The sequence below is a fragment of the Neomonachus schauinslandi genome, chromosome 5 (genome assembly GCF_002201575.2).
Source record: "Neomonachus schauinslandi chromosome 5, ASM220157v2, whole genome shotgun sequence".
NCBI lineage: Eukaryota > Metazoa > Chordata > Mammalia > Carnivora > Phocidae > Neomonachus > Neomonachus schauinslandi.
In genome coordinates this window covers 25,728,226-25,745,538 of record NC_058407.1, presented here as the reverse complement: position 1 = coordinate 25,745,538, position 17,313 = coordinate 25,728,226, and the positions used below count along the sequence as shown (strand labels likewise).

General features: G+C 38.6%; 1 protein-coding gene across 1 annotated transcript in view; it reads right to left on the bottom strand.

Annotated features, from left to right (window-relative positions):
* NR2C1 (nuclear receptor subfamily 2 group C member 1) overlaps positions 1-17,313 on the bottom strand; it is a 45,817-nt gene extending 28,504 nt beyond the window's left edge. The window contains exons 1-4 of the mRNA XM_021687333.1: positions 17,099-17,313; positions 6,983-7,056; positions 4,191-4,421; positions 1,193-1,274 (exon numbers count right to left, since the gene is read on the bottom strand). Coding sequence (XP_021543008.1) covers positions 1,193-1,274; positions 4,191-4,421; positions 6,983-7,036 — 367 coding nt within the window. The 5' untranslated portion in view covers positions 7,037-7,056; positions 17,099-17,313. The remainder of the gene's footprint in view (positions 1-1,192; positions 1,275-4,190; positions 4,422-6,982; positions 7,057-17,098) is intronic.

The window sequence follows — 17,313 nt, the reverse complement described above, 5'->3', positions numbered from 1 at the left end:
ATCAAGGGTCAGACATTTAATCAACTGAGCCTCCCAGGTACCCCTATAGTAATCTGAAGAAATCTGTCACACTTTGATTAACCTACCACTTCACAGGCCATTTCTTTGATACAACATCTATTAAATTGAACATACTCTGGGAAAAGCTGTAGTGTGAGATTTTTGCAATAAAGCTATGGAAAAGATTAAAGATTATATATGAGTGAACATGGATGCTTTCCTGGCATAAAATAACAATGTACATAACTAAAATGACATAACCCTGAGTATTAGTAATAGTACTTGGAGAAATGCTGCTCAGTTATGCACAGCATTAAATAAAGAGTAACCAGAGCTTTTCCATCTCAATAATTTAAGTTACTCTATATTCCTGGACTAGCAACAGGGCTCAGCAGGTAAGTTAACAACTTAATGTTATGTATTATTAAGGACCACAACTCATTTTTAAGCAATTGCTTTGACAAAACTGATACTACTTTCAAGAAAAATTTCCACATATTCAGTTTATATTTAAAAAGCAGAACTCTTGGGGTGCCTGGGTGGCTCAGTTGTTAAGCGTCTGCCTTCGGCTCAGGTCATGATCCCAGGGTCCTGGGATCGAGTCCCACATCGGGCTCCCTCCTCGGGGGGAAGCCTGCTTCTCCCTCTCCCACTCCTGCTGCTTGTGTTCCTGCTCTCGCTATCTCTGTCTCTGTCAAATAAATAAAATCTTTAAAAAATAAATAAATAAAAATAAAAAGCAGAACTCTTTGGGGGACCTGGGTGGCACAGTTGGTTAAGCCCCTGACTCTTGGTTTTGGCTCAGATCATAATCTCAGGGTCAGGACACTGAGCCTCGTGTGGGGCTCCATGCTCAGTGTGGAGTCTGCTTGAGTTTCTCTCCCTCTCTCTCTGCTCCCCCACCCGCCCAAATAAACAAATCTTTTTTTTGTTTTTAAAGCAAAACTGTTTTTCACAATTCTTCAAAATATACATTTTATGTAATTGCAAGATCAAATTAAATTGCATTCAAGTAAAAAAAAAATCTTTGGGTGAATAAAAAGCTTTGGGGGGAAATCAGTTAAATTTTATAGGCCTCAAATAGGAACTGTAAAAATAACATGCTCTTTTTACTTTCAGAAGAAGAAACATGGTAGTGTGGTAGTTATTTTAACAACACAACACATACAGAAGGCTATTTTTAAAATGTTACCTGATGCTTTGTCTCCACATACTACGCAAAGATCAAAAACCTTATTTGGTCCTTGGTCTGGGGAAGAATTATCTGTTAAGAGCTAAAGAAAACCCCCCAAAACAAAAAACAAAACAATAATTTGTTAATAACACTCTTAGTTAAAATGTAAAAGAATGGTCTTAATTATTGCTTGCTTTCTCATAAGTTATTCTGGAACTTTGAACTCTATTATGCATATATCAATTAAACTACTATTAATTTTCTTTATATATAAGTAAAAATTTCAATGTTATTAGAAGCAAAGATCAGAATACCTTTTAAATTTGTTCCATAACAATCTCATTAAATACTGTTAAACACTCAAATACATGAGTATTTAATGTATCTTACCTATTAAGCACTTATTATTTGTTATTCATTCAACACATCAAATTACTGCAGCAATTATCAACCCTATCATGACGTGTCTTTGAACAGCTCAAAATTTTTCCACGTGGAAAAATAAGCTATAACAGCATAAAAAGATAACTGAATTTTTTAAATAGAAAAGTACTTAAAAAATTTTTTGTTATTTATTTATAATTATGGAAATGATTGATAAACTTTTCATCGATGAGTTGTCTAAGATCTGGATCTTAGTGTAATCGTTGACAACGTGGGCTGTAGAGTCTGATAAATGGTAGCAGGTTAGTGGGACTGGGTGGAGAGGCCTTGGGCAAATTACAAACCCTCTTTATAAATTATATAAAGAGCTAATCATTAGTTATAGCTAATATAATGCTGTAAAAGAAATACTAGTTTCTTCTTTTAGGTTTATCTTCTAATCTTTTAATAATTTTTTTTTTCAATCTTTTGAAACGTGAACAAATTGATTCAATCCCAAAAATGTGATAGGGAATTCACCATATCACCTCCCCCTGGCTTTAAAACAACCCACAAACTAACCTCCACTTTGACTCTTTTTCTTCTCTTAGGGGTGTGAATGCCTTCAGGAGTAATTCTGATTTTAAAAACTTCAAACAGTCCTTAAAACAGCTGTCCCTTGCTATGTTCTAATAGCATCATTTCTTCTTATATCATCATAAAAATTAGTCTTTAACAGAAACTTAAAAAAAAACAGGCTGTCCTTTGAAAGCATCTATGAAAGGCATCACTCTTCCTTAGCATATCTATTGTGAATGGTGCTAATCTTTTATCTATTATTCCTAAGGGTAGAAGAAATACTGAGAGATTAAGGGACTTGCCCACATCCTTTAGGTCACTAGATCAGAAATTCAGTCTTCTTGGCCCAGGGGAATTTTATCCTGTACCTGTTTCTATTTCTTTGCCCTGAGAGGTGATCCATAAAGTAGGCAAAGTACCAGTATTATCTTTTTTTCTTGAAACAGAATTTTTTTTAAAAAGAGTAACTTTACAGTGGAGAAATCTGATACACACTACTTCAGCCAGGTGGTAAAGATCAATGTCACCAGTTATAAAACATGAAGATAGTTAAGTACACTTGATATGTGATGAAAATGGCACTTAACCTCTGTGATCCTCCTCACCAAAACCAACAATCCCAGTCTAATCATGAGAAAAACAGTAGTCAAAGTCCCATAGCAGGGCCATCTACAATATACCTGACCAGTACACCTCAAAATCGTCAAGGTCATCAAATACAAGGAAAGTCTGAGAAACTGTCACTGCTAACAGGAATCTAAGGAGACATGATGACTAAATGTAATATGGTATCCTGAAACCAAAAAGAATATTAGGTAAAAATCAGGGAAAGCTAAAAACATCTATGGATTTTACTTAATAATATATCAAAATTAGTTCACTAATCATAATAAAGGTATCATATTAATATAAAATGTTAATAGGAGAAATTGTGTTGAGAGGTTATATGGAAACTCTGTACTAACTGCTCAATATTTCTGCAACTATAAAACTGTTCTAAAAAATCAAATCTGTTGATAAAAAGAAATTAAGGTATTCATGATGTTACACTTTTAGTGACTTCTGTCTTGTTGATAAAATAACTTCTTATAAATCCCAACCACTTTTTACCTTAACTGTTTCTAAAAGTAATATAAATAATACAATTAGAAGAGTAATAGAATCTATCAGGACATACAGGCAAAATTTTGTATTTTATGAATTAGTTTTTCAATCCTAAAAGGAACTTTCTTTGATCAGGTTTTCCTCACAAAATAGAGAATTCAATTTTAAGTGGGCACTCCACCAAAAAGTCTCCGAAGGCAAACTTAAGGGTTTGCTGGATTTGTGTTCAATCACAGCAACCAGCAGTGAAAATTATCTACATAATCACAGGCATGCAGTGTGTATAAGCCTTAACTCTTCAAAAAATATATAACTAGCAAAAATTAAAATGATGTGAAGTTAATCTAGACCACTGACTGAATTTCAGTGTTAAAGCAGACGCTGGGGATAAAGCTGTCTGCTACATCAAGGAAAACAGAAATGACGACCAAGGAGGCAAAGTGACAAAGATGCAGCCATAATACCGACTTCTTGGTTTGGCAGCTTCTTGTTGCCCAGGTTAAGCGTCGTCTTGGGAAGTGCTGCTACCACAGAAGAGGCTCTTAATTTGGCAGTTTCCTAAACATGCAAAAGCAGCAGGTCTCTTAGAAGCCAGTTCTGCAGCACGTCTGAGTGGTTATTCTTGGAAACCTGACCTGGAGCTGTTATCTTCAGCCTTCCCAACAATTCTGTGAGTTCTCTATACCCTTTATAAAACCCTTTCCTGGGCAAACTAATCAGAGTGAATCTTACTATATGCAACTAAGAACCCCCCCAAAATATATGGATGTGAGGGTGCGTGAGGAAAAGTACAGTGGCAGATAGGAGAGGGCAGTCACCACAGATAATCTGCACAGCACATAATCTTATGCAACATTTTTTTTCCTACGGACCACGGAGGACGTAAAGTCTTAACATTAGGACTTATACTTATGACGTGCTTTTTAATTCTTTCAAGTGTAAGATGAAAAGACACTCTGAAGTTATTTACCTGGAGATGTTGTGCAGACAGATCAGGAGTTGTAAAAAATAACTGATTAACACCTGCTGCATCTGGAGTAGTGAGGAAAACTTTCCCTGGAGTGGAATCTTGCCTGGCCAGAATGACTTTGCTTGGGGTAGAGCCATCGTGATTTGTCAGAATGAACTGCTTGCCTTGTGTATTATGATCAAGTGCCGTCACGATCTGGATTTTCTGGCCAGTTTGCTGCTCGGTAACAATCTAACACAATCACGTCAAATTAGTAATCAATTCAACTTATCTTTTTTTTTTTTTTCTCTTTAAGGGCACAATTTTCTCCTACCTTCAGACAAAGGTAGGAAAGCATACCATTACATATATATTCAATACAGCACACATACATACATACATACCTTTTAAACTAGCAATTCTACTCCCACAAAATCCCATCCTATAGAAAAACAAATGTGCAAATAAAGGTACAATAGTAAAAACATTTGGACCTATTTTGATTCCTTCCTTCCCCTTCCCTCCCACCTTCCATTTAGACAAATATTTTTTGGGTGCATTCCAATTGCCAAGCACTGTTTGTTCTGGGTCCTGGAATATAGCAATAAACAAAACAAAACCTTTGTTCTCATAAAGCTTTTATTTTAGTGAGGAAAGGCAGATAAAAAACAAACAAGCAAATAATATTGTCAGATGGTATCAAGTGCTACAAAGAAAAAATCAAGCAGGGTAGAGATGGTGACAGTCACTGATGGAACAAAAGCCATGAGGAGATGACATTTTTGCACAGACCTGAGTGAAGTAGCAGACCAAAGCTTAGGACTAGCTAGAGGAAGTGCATCCTTTACCTGGGACACAGGGAGAAGGCCGTGGGGCAGTGTTTCACACATTTGAGGCAAGAGACACTGCAAGAGAGCTATGTGAGTGAGACAGAGTCGCAGAAGGGATTATGGTAAAAGACGGGATCTGAGCGACAGCAGGAGCCACGTGGTATGGGGCTTCGTAAGGACTACAAAATCTGGATTCCTCCTGTGTGAAATGGAGATCCACTGGAAGGTCACAGAGCAGAGTGGCAAGATCTTTTTCAAAAAGGGTAATTCTAGATTTAGTGTGTAGACTAGCCTGTGATGTTCAAGAGAAGAATTAAGGAAGACCAGAAAGGATGCTATTGCTCACACACTGGCAATATCTGGGAATTATATATGGGCAGAGATGCTGGCCGGGGACAGGGTAATAGCCATGCTAGAGGAAAAAATGATTGGATTTGGGATATTTTATGAAGGGAAATGTGACAAGATATGCTGATGGACTAGATGTGGAATATAAGAGTCAAGGATGACTAGCAAATTTTGCTCTGAGCAATTGGGAGGACAGGATTGCTATCTACTGAGTTGGAGGAGCCTAGGGAAGAGCAAGTTCATGAATAAACAGAACCAGCCCTCAAAACCAGCCCAGCATTGAGGGCTTTTGTTGTTGTTGAGCAAATATTTTACAGAGTAAACTCATTAAGCCAATTTAATCCCTTGGTTCAAATTTAAAATGGCAAAGTTGGTTTGCTTCCTACTTTTTTCCATTTCCCTGAAATTATTTTCAAGATTCTTTTCTATGCAAAATTTACAACAAAGTTCTGAATTACTCATCAGTTTTTGTGTAGAGTAGAACTGTACTGATTATAGCTGCTGCCAATTTGAGTTTTCTTTGTTGACCATTATTGCCAGCATGTCTTATTTTTCTGGGTGTACTTTTCACTGCTGTCAATTTTATTTTACATAGGTTATTTCCACCACTATCTTCCCCTAACAATTTTCAATTTTACCTCTAAGATGTGAATTTGAATCAGTTTATAACAAATTTTACCATGTAAAGCTTAAGCTGTTGTAGGCTTCACTGTGGATTATTTCTATCAGTATTATTACTGTGAAGTAAACAAAATTCTAATGGCTGACAAACTTATTTCTTAGAGAAGAGCTTTAGGTGCATGCAACGTGTGGTAGTTCTTTGATAGCACATTCAAACTCGACAAGTGGTAGCTTTTTAAAGGCTAGTTGTAATGTGAAACCAGAAACTGTATCAAAATCCATTGATCTATCCTGTAATTTGAATGGATCCTTCACTTGTCAGTGATTTCGTAATATCACACTGGCCCACTGAGTGAGGTACATCTTTTATATGTTGACATGTTTCATCATACCATATCATTACATGGCAGGCAGCCCCTGGGGGAAAAAGGGCAATGAACATTTCAGTATTATTAGAAAATGGTTTTGACCTTGCTGACCCTCTGTGAAGAGTCCCCAGAAGATACTCTGAAAGCCTCTGGATTATGGTACCTCTTACTAAGGAACTGGGCGTCACTGTTCCAGGTCTCATCACCCCTCCACAACTCGTTGTTAGCTGGCTTTCTTCTGCACTCCCGTAACACTCTACACAGCCATCTGTTAGAGACCTTACCACCGTATTGTGACTGTGGGATGATCTGACTATCTCCCACTAGATTTAAAGCTACCTGAAAGTTGAAAGTATCTTTTATTTCTGTACCTTCAGAACCTAGCATATACATTTGATTGATTTATTTTTTAAAAGATTTTATTTGAGAGAGATAGAGAGAGCATGCACGAGAGCACAAGTAGTGGAGAGGGAGAAGCAGGCTGCCCATTGAGCAGGGAGCCCGATGTGGGGCTCCATCCCAGGACCATGGTATCATGACCTGAGCTGAAGGCAGCCGCTTAACCGACTGAGCCACCCGGGCGCCCCTATACATTTGATTTAAATAGGCTTGATGGATCCGCAAATGAACTGTAAATCAAACATACCTCTCCCATCTGTTGTTCAATAATTTGATGTGCAATTTCTTCTATGGTTGCCATGTTCTAATTGCCAAAATGTCCTGCCAGAATAAAAAGATGCCCTTTCACAATTGTACTCATAAAACATATATACTGAAGAATTTACAAGTGAAATCACATGATAGCTAAGATTTATTTCAAAATAATCCAGTTGGGGTGGGTGGGGGAAGGACAGAATAAACAAAACAAGACTGGCCATGCACTGACAATTATTGAAAACTGATGAAGTTTATAGAGGGGTTCATGAAATTATTCTTTTATATATTTTGAAAATATCTATTTACTTGACACACTCTTTTATAAATATACTGTAAAAACTGACAAAAGAATTGCATTTGTTCAGAAGGAAAGAAGATTTCTCCAGAATTATGTGACTGTTCATTAGTGGCAGTTTCTTAAGTATTAAGGTTAATTTGCATTTAAGGTAAAACTTTCTCCAAATGGACTTGAGAGACTGAAAGATTAATGCACTGACTTTGACTTTTGCTTTTTCTATCAGACAAGAACACAAAAATTATTTCTGACTTTGTCACATTATATAATATCTGTCATAAATTCACTTTGGTTGTACTAAAAGCAATGCTCAATATTTAGCTTTATTCAACTATTTCTCACTAGATTGAAAAGCAGTGGCTTCACCCTCTCTGGAACCAACTGAGGAAACAGAGCTGCTCCCTGGGCCTGAGTCCTCTGGGCCTCCACCCCCATGAATTGCAGGGAAGGCAGTAAGATTTCTGAGAATTTTATATCAGCAGAAACGATGCCAGCTTGGAATGAAGGAGACACAGATGGGATGAAATGAAGAAAAATTTTCGGACTTGTGTGATTCTTCTAGATGGGCCAGTAGAGCTATTCAGTTTCAAACATCTGTTATCCTTCAAGGAAAGGGGAGAAAGATTCAAAGATGGGTCAGAGGCCCGACTAAGCCACCCAGGTGCCCCTTTATTATTATTAAGATTTATTTATTATTTGAGAGAGAGAGTGCCCATGCATGGAGAGAGAGGCAGAGGGAGAGAATCTTCAAGCAGGCTCCCAGCTGAGCGCTGAGCACAAAGCACCAAGCAGAGCTTGATCCCACAACCCATGAGATCATGACCTGAGCTGAAACCAGTGTCCGACACCCAACCAACTGAGCCACCCAGACGCCCCTAATGTTTATTATTTCTATCAACATTCTGTTCACGAAGCTATCTGTGTATCTCTTAAGAGAACGGCTCTTCTACAGTTTTCTTTCTGAACCCTCACCAAAATTGCCTTTGGCATCCATATTTCTACCAACAATCTCTCCAAGGCAATCCAGGCTTTCTCTAGCATGCATCTCAAAACTCTTCCAGCCTCTATCCATTTCCCAGTTCTAAATTTTTAGGCATTTGTTACAGCAGCACCCTACTTCCCAGTACCAAAATCCATATTGGTTTGCTAGGGCTGACATAACAAAGGCTAACAGGACTACGTCTGGCTGGGTAGTTCAAACAACAAAAATTAATTTTCTCACGGAGGCGCCTGGTTGGCTCAGTCAGTTGAGCAACTGACTCTTGGTTTCTGCTCAGGTCATGATCTCAGGGTCATGAGATCAAACACCATGCTCAGCTCAAGAGTCTCCTGGAGATTCTCTCCCTCTACCCCTCTCCCCTCCCCGAGGTTGCATGAGCTCTCTAAAATAAATTTTTAAAAAATTAATTTTCTCACAATTTTGGAGGCTAGAACTCTGAGACAAGCTGTCAAATAGGGATGGTTTCTGAGACCTATCTCCTTGGCTTTTAGATGGCTGTCTTCTCTTTGTCTCTTCACATGTCTTCCCTCTGTGCCTGTGTTGTAATCTCTTTTAATAGGGATAACAGTCACATTGGATTGGGGCCTACCCTAATGACCTCATTTTAACTCAGTTATCTCTTTAAAGGCCTCATGGCCTTTAAATACAGTCACATTCTGAGGTACTGGGGGCCAGGACTTCAATATGAATTCTGGGGGGGGCAGCCCATAACACTTAGGCACAAATCTAATAGGAAACACGCACGATATATGTAAGGAAAGCTTTAAAATGTTACCTAGAGAGAAGAAAAACTAGCTGAAAGAACACCAAAGAAAATGATTATAGTGACTACCTCCAGGGAGAACCGGAAGTTTTGGAACAGGGGTAGAATGCAGACTTACTTTTCACGGACTAAGTGTCTGTTTCTTCTAAATTTTACCTACAAGTATCACCATACACAAAAAATTCATTTTAAGTAGAAAACAAAAAGCCAGTTTAAAGGAATCTTTTCCAGAAATCCTAAAATCAACAGTGTTATCAGCACATCAGACCCAAAGAAGCTACTTCATAATGAAAACTTTGGCAGATAAACTATTTACACATATTATAGTTTGACTACTTAAAAGTGTATGAATAGAAAGGACTAAAGTCAAATCTCAGTGCTATTATATGAGCAAACAGTTACACTAAATCAACTATCATTTTAGCCAAAGAGACCAAAGAGTATTAGGGTATTATGTGTGATGCACCTATGTGCATGGTATACATATATGAATGCATAGGTTCATGCTTAATTGTATACTTTGTCATCAGCAATGCTACAGGTAGTACAATGCTAAAGGATTTGAATGTTAATATGCTTGGAATAGTATTCTTGAGTACTGAATTCAGGGATATTCGGATTTTTTTTTTCTTTTTTGCTTCTGAAGAAAAGAGCAGGAAATGATACTGGATTCCTAACTTCTGGAGTTACAAACTCTAAGCTTAGAGAATCTCACAAAAGCTATACACCCTCTTCAGAAAAACGTACACATGCATGTATTTGGTAGATTCCATTTTGTGATCCAATACATCAATTTTCTACTTCTTTCTATTTATTTTTGGAGGGAAAGGGGAACAGGGAGAGGTAAAGAAAATCTTAAGTAGGCTCCATGCCCAGCACAGAGCCCAATGTGGAGCTCGATCTCACAACCCTGAGATTATGACCTGAGCTAAAATCAAGAGTCGAATGCTTAATTGACTGAGCCACCCAGGTGCCTCTTTCTACTTCTTTGTATATAAACTTTCCGCATTACTGCAGTAGTCTAGAGCCCTTATCTCATATTGTTTTATAGATCCATATAATCCAAACTGGTTAGCAAACCAATGCTTAGGGAAATTTTTTGAAATACTTACCTCAATGAGCATATACCTAAATTTGTATTGAGTGAAACAAATGAGAGGAATTTAGGGACTAGATTTGACCAGAAAGGTGGACTAAGAACAATTTTCCCCTTTGGACCCCTCTCCAACCAAACACAGATATGTACGGTGCATACGTTGCAATATGAAACTACTTACCTATCCTACTTGTAAAGCCTGTTATGTGCCTTAAAGCCAGCTTATTAACTTAAGTTTCGAGTCTAGAAAGACACAGACACAATGATATAAAGTCAAATCTGTAATCTCATTTTCATTATTACTTATTTTTTCTCATTAAACTATCAAGGAATACAATACATATTTATGTGTAAATAAATCCACAAAATAATTCAAATACATCATATAATCTTGTTCATTAAAATTTTTTTCCACCATTTGCAAAAAAGAGGCAGACTATCTAAATTAATCACAAATTATGGGGCGCCTGCGCAGCTCAGTTGGTTAAGCATCAGACTCTTGATTTTGGCTCAGGTCATGATCTCATGATTGTGAGATGGAGCCCTGTGTCGGCTCCACACTGGGCATGGAGCCTGCTTAAGACTCTCTCTCTCCCTCTGCCTGCCCCCCTCCCTCGTGTGCTCTCTCTCACTCTAAAACAATAAATAAATAAATTACAAATTGTATCCAAATGTATTAACTTTAACTAAAATTTAGAAATTCCCAGAGGATAGGATTATTCACTCTGATAAATGAAAGTATTTACAAGGGGGAAATGTTAAAAATGGGTAAGAATGAAGTAGGTATTTGGCATAAAATTAGGCATTTATGATAATGCATTTAGTCACTTTGGTTGTGCTAAAAGCTCAACTACGGCTAGTTTAAGCAAAAAGGCAGGGGGTGGGAGAAACAAGATACACACAGCTAGGACCCAAGCAGAGCTGACCTTGGGAAAAACTGGAGCTTGGGTTTGTGATGCTGTCAGGAGTCTCCTTATCTCTATGTTCTTTTATTATCTCTATTCTATTATTTTTATTATCTCTATTCTCACCTATGTGGCTTATTTTCTACTTTGTAGTAAAGCACCAGGAAAGGAAAAGCAGTCTTCTCTAATCACAATTTTAAAATTTGGTTAATAGATTCTGATTGGCCAGCTTAGGTTATGTGCTTATCTCTGGAATTAATCACTGTAGGCAGGCCAGGAAGAAGGAAAGGAAGGATTGGCAACTTCCACTTTTGGAAGGTCTATTTACCAAAAGGTGGGAGACTAGCATAGACATGGCTATTGATACAATCATCATGAGCCAGGCAACCACTTCAATTTGTTTCTACTATTGATACACAGAATTCTTCAATCAGAAGTCCACTGAACACTAAGCTGCTCAAAAAGCTTACTTTGGCATTGATTCTAATTTTCTGTTGTCAGTTGGAGAAATCCCCGCCAAAAAAGAAGGGTAAAAAACCCTTATACTTATAAAATATTCTATCAAGAGTTCTCCTTTTGGCTACTTCCAGATCAAAGTCCTTCTAATTTCTTGCTCTGTGAGCTTAGTAAAAGATAAATTTAGTTTTATAGCCATATTGTTTTAAAACAACCTCCACAGTTTCTAGAGAATTCACAAAATAAATTAATTTTGAATTTTTTCTAAACATAACAAAACTTTTTTGTTTTGTTTTAAGATGATAAAAAGGCATAAGGAGCGAGGGCAAGGCAGCTTTTAATCCTCCATATTAAAAACTTGAGGCCTGGAGCCTTAAGGACTGGAAGCCGTTAGACTTCCTCATGAAACAAAAAGATATTAGGTGTTATCAATTACCCTGATATATTGATAAACAGAATCTTTCTGATGAGGAGAGACTACTGACATTAGCAAAGAATCAAATTAGTTTTGGGTTACCAGTCCAGATTTTATTCCCAGCTTTCAAGTTAAAAATGAGGAAGCTCATGAAGTGGAATTCAGTAACAGAGTAAAGAGATACAGTCTTGATGCTTTCTACAGAAAATTAAATTTATGCTGAGCAAAATAAGTCAACCAGAGAAAGACAATTATCATATGATCTCACCGATAAGTGGAATTTAAGAAATAAGGCAGAGGATCATAGGTGAAGAGAGGAAAAAATGAAACAAGACAAAACAAGAGAAGGAGACAAACCATAAGAGACTCTTAATCATAGGAAACAAACTGAGGGTTGCTGGAGGGGAGGCGGGTGGGAGGGATGGGGTGGCTGGGTGATGGACACTGGAGAGGGTATGTGCTATGGTGAGAGCTATGAATTGTGTAAGACTGATGAATCACAGACCTGTACCCCTGAAACAAATAATACATTATGTTAATTAATTGAATCTAAATTTAAAAAACTAAATTTGAAAGATATTTTTTTTAAAAGGAATCATTCATTATTCTTAATGAAGACAATAAAATACTTCAAAATAGGCAAATGAGCATGAAACTATTTATCTTGTATTTATATGTATATGTATACATGTACACAGCTCAAGGACAGTGCTAATGTTGTAGGCCTCTGAACAAGGCTTATTTTCTCCCACACCAAAAATACTTCCTCTGAGATTCTTTTAAGTTATACCATACTTTCTAACGACTTTATTACTGTCATTCATCAGCTTCTGCCCTAATACCATTGTTCATCGAAAATTTTGACACTGAGTGTTGTCCCTTTCCTGCCACCAACATGGATGACTTCAGTGACCACTGACAATCCAAACTACCAACCAATCTAGTTCCAAATTTCTTGACTTAAAAGTCCAATAATACTCACCTAATCGCAACTATAATATTTTGCTGCCAGATTAAATATGTATTTAATATTATTTCACCTCTTAATATTCTTCAAAGCCCTCCCTCTATCTATAGGATTTGAGGTGTCATTTGTTAAACCTTATATTCTAGCCATACACACTACTTGTAATTCCTTGAATTTACCATGTTTCTCATGTCTTTGCTAATGGCTTCTCTTTCTACCATGACCAAGAAATCACTAGATCAATGTTTGTTTTCTAAGACCAAATTTAACTCCAAAAATTAGGCAAAACAAGCATTCTTCACATATTGATGGAAGTCTGAATTGTTATAACCTTCTGGAAAAGTTAATTTGCCAATGTGTATCAAGAGGTTCACTGACCCAATGATTCATTCACTATTCTACGCAACAAATACTTGCTGAGTGCTTACTATAGGCCAGGCATTTTTCTAAGTGTTAGGGATACAGCAGATAGTATTAAAACAAACTTCCCCTTGTGAAGTTTCTATTTTGGTGAGGTCAAACAAACAACAAACAAATAAATACACGATACCCATAAATGGCAAAAAGTGGAATGGAGAGAAGTAGAGCAGGGACTAGTGACAAAATGCTTGGGGCAGGAAAGGAACTGCTTTTTTTTTTTTTAATTAAGAGGTCAGAGATGGCCTTTCTGAGGCAACATCTTAGCAAAGACAAAGATTTGTACAAAAATTCTTTTCATTAAAATAACATATGAGGAAAATGTTTAATGACAAAGAGAAAATGCCAATGACAAACTAAATGCAAAGATCAAGGAACAAAATTTTATTTAACTGATTTTAACTATGCAAAACACACAAGGACTAAAAATAAACATTCTCAAACGTTAAGTGACTTTTCTAGGTGAGAGTTATAAGCTACTTACTTTCTTCTTTCTGCTTTTTGAAAGGGTATCTACAGTTGTAATGAGAAAGTAAGCATTCCCTCATCTTTAGCCTACTGTATCTTGTGCCCATTTATCCTCTAAAGCACCTGTCCTTTGTGTAGATGACCCATCTCTAATAGACTTCTAAAGAAAAGAACTGTAGTTTTCAACGAACCTCTAGTATTTAGCAGTGCCTAGTATTCACATCTAACTTCAGTAAGTATTTACTGGAACATATTTACCAGGCACTGTGAGACTTTGGGACTTGACAGTGAACAAGGCAGAAAAGATCTTTGCCCTACAGGGCTTATATTTTAGTGAGAAAACAGATTTTTAAAAATTACCATGTGCTAAATGCTATGAAGCATCCTAGGAAGGAGTGATAAAAACAGAGAAACGGCAAACGTTTACATAGGTGGTAGTGTCCTAGACCTCAAGTCAAACCCATTTTACTATTTATTAAATGACTACATGTCACTCACTGTGAGGCTCAGTTTCCTCACAAATGAAATGGATTCAATATAATCTACTTCAAAAGGTTGTAAAAATTCAACCACTATCCCAGTGGTTAAGTTTCTTTATAGGTAAGAGGTATTTCCTGAAAGCTGAATGAACAGTGTTCAATAAATGAACAAGAGGAGCTCAGAACCCCACACTAGAGAGGGAGGCTCTGGAAAAACCTTATAGAAGAGACATCTGAGTTAGGCATTGAAGGTTAAGTATTTTCACCAGCCTGAGGAACAATGCAAAAAGCATGAGGATGCTGTCTTAACTGCTCTAGAGCTAATTAACATACAGAAAACAAACAGTCCTGCATTTTTGGCCCTGAGTTTCTCCAATTTACCAAGATCTCATTTCTACTTATTTCCACAGAAAAGCAGAGTATGAATGGTGCTATCCTTTTTCCATTCAGATTCAAAGTTTTAAGTCTGTGCTCTTTGACAACAGAAACAGTTCATTTTTCCCCCACCAGCCCTTCTACCATCACCTGAATGTAGGCTGCTATTATCCAAAACACTATTTTGCAAACTTTGTGTTGTGAGCCACTAATGGATGGGGAAATTAATTTAGTAGGTCAGATTTTCTTTAAAAGGAAAATGGAAAAGAGTGCATCAGATATAGTGAGGGTAAGAATAGTCTCATTAAGACTTTATTTCAGTTTAATCTGTGTGAGTGTGCTGAGTCATGATGCAAAATGTATTTCCTTCTGGGGGATGCAAAGTTTGAAAATATGATATAAATATGACATAAAACAATGATTCTATTTTTTCCAGTAGAGTGGGTCAAATATCTCTTTAAAAACTGATGGAAGTTAAGGTTTTTCTCACTAGAAAACACAAATTCACATTCACTCACACTACAAATGACAGTATATGCTGAATTTCAAGGGGTTCATAAAGCCTCTCGTAGCCTTGAAGGCCTTCCAGTTAACTCTTCAGGTAAAATTTCAGCTACTGTTGAGTTTCCGGAACGACTTTGTGTACATGAAAAGCCCCTATTAGGCAAGAACCATCTTTGTGTATATTGAAGTGCCAAGAAGGCAAAACCATTAGTGTTCAGCATCCTTGACAAGCAACAGTATCTCAGGACACTTACAGAACTGAAACATCCTTATTCTCCTGCTTCAGAACCATCAATGTCTTTTTAATGACCAAAGGATAAAGTTTCAGTCCTTCTCCTTCTATTTTTTCAGTATTTATTAAGCATCTGATACATGCCTGCCAGTGTGGACACAGAGTTTCTTTATAGTCTGACTTCCTCATCTTCCCATTTTACCTCTTATCGCTCCCTAGAGGGGCCTCTCCTTGGGTCAAACTGGGATGTTCTTTATGCCTCAGTGTACCATTCTAAGCTCCTCTTCCCTCCCTTAAATTCCACCTGACCTTTAACACTCAGTTCAAATTTTTAAAAAATCCAGTCCTTTGAGATGGGTCCAGCATTTATTGTGTATACTAAAGCAACTGACTAGAATTCACTGAGACTTTTGTTAACTTCTAGTATCATATGTAAAATTTCCCCAGGGCTTTCATAAAAGATTTTAAGAAGTTGCAGAGAGTCCTATGAACCAAAAAAAGATAACTATATTTATACCATTAATTATTTATGCTGTTTCTTTTGTCTTTTCTATTCCCCGAGGGCAGGAATTACAGGCTTTGTGTGGCAGAAACACAAACAGAACATATCTTAGGAATGTTTGATGCCTTTGATTTGCGTCTCCCTCAAAACTCTTCCTAAAAGACTGAAATGCCCCTACAAATAATGAAATTTGTTACATTTATATGCGATCCACTTTTTTTTTTTTTTTAAATATATACAAGAACAGAAACATCCCTCTTATGGATCTACCAATTGGACATAAAAAGCAAAATTTCAAAACAATCACCGTGTGCCAAGCAACCACACAACATTGTTCAAGAACGTCCAAATCGAAGGCCTTTTTACAACATCCAGAGGAACAAAAACCCGAAAGGCCTTAATTTCCAGTCTTTTTGCTTCTCCTTTCCAGTTATTTGTTTGTTTAAACTGGCCGACCTACTTAGTGAAGGTTATGAGACAAGTTGGCAACATTTGTAACTCATAAAACGATTATGTGCAGGAGTTGCAGGCAGAATTCCTTAACAAAAGAACTGGAAGTTTAGACATGCCCAGGGCAGTGAGGACCTCGGGCCGTTCCATTTTTCTCAAAAGATACGGGTCCAAAGGCAGCGGCCGCTCTCGCCCTATTTGTCGTGAAAGTCAAGGGCGTTGCTCCGTCCGTCCCGTTCAGGCACGAGAATTAGTAAGCGGCCTCAGGAAGGGACGGAGGCCTCGGCTCGCCGACGCTCGAGCCCACGGTGCGCCCCCGGAGCCCGGCCGCTGCGCGCGGCTCTCCGAGGCGGGGAAAACGGCGGCGGCGGCGGCGGCGGCGGCGGCGGCGCCGAGACGGAAGCTTTTCCTGTAGGTGAAAGGTCAGAGGCGCCGCAGGAGGCGCCGGGGGAGAGACTGCTGCGCGCGCGGTGCAGCTCGCTGACTTTCCTCCCGTGCCCCGGACCCGCTCCGCACCCCGCGCCCCGGCCCCGGCTACTGCCTCAGCCACTCTGGGAGCCCCGCACGTTCGGTCCCGCCACTGCGGCCACTCTGCGCGTTCCCAACCCAACCCGAGCAGCGTGCCGCCGCGCTGCCATACGCTCCGGCCGTGCCGGCCGCAGCTCGGAGGCTGTTGGGGGACCTGGGGGTGCGCCCGTTGGCAGTTGGGAGGAAGGGACACCCCGCCCCCCCGCTCCAGTCGCGGCCACGGCTGCTTTTCTCCCTACTCGGCACTTCTTACCCGCGCTTCTCCGACGAGCTACGTCCCGCGCCGGGCGTAGACCTGACAGTCCCGCTCTGGTGGCTGCTTGGGGTTCCGGGAAGAGACAGGTTGGAGAAAAGCTCAAGGGGGTAGGGTAAAGAAAAGTGGGGGCAGGGAGCTTTCTCGATTTGTGTATTTGGGGGGGGGTCAGAGTTCGTGACCCCTCCCTCGGCTCTGCGGTACGTGCTCCCATC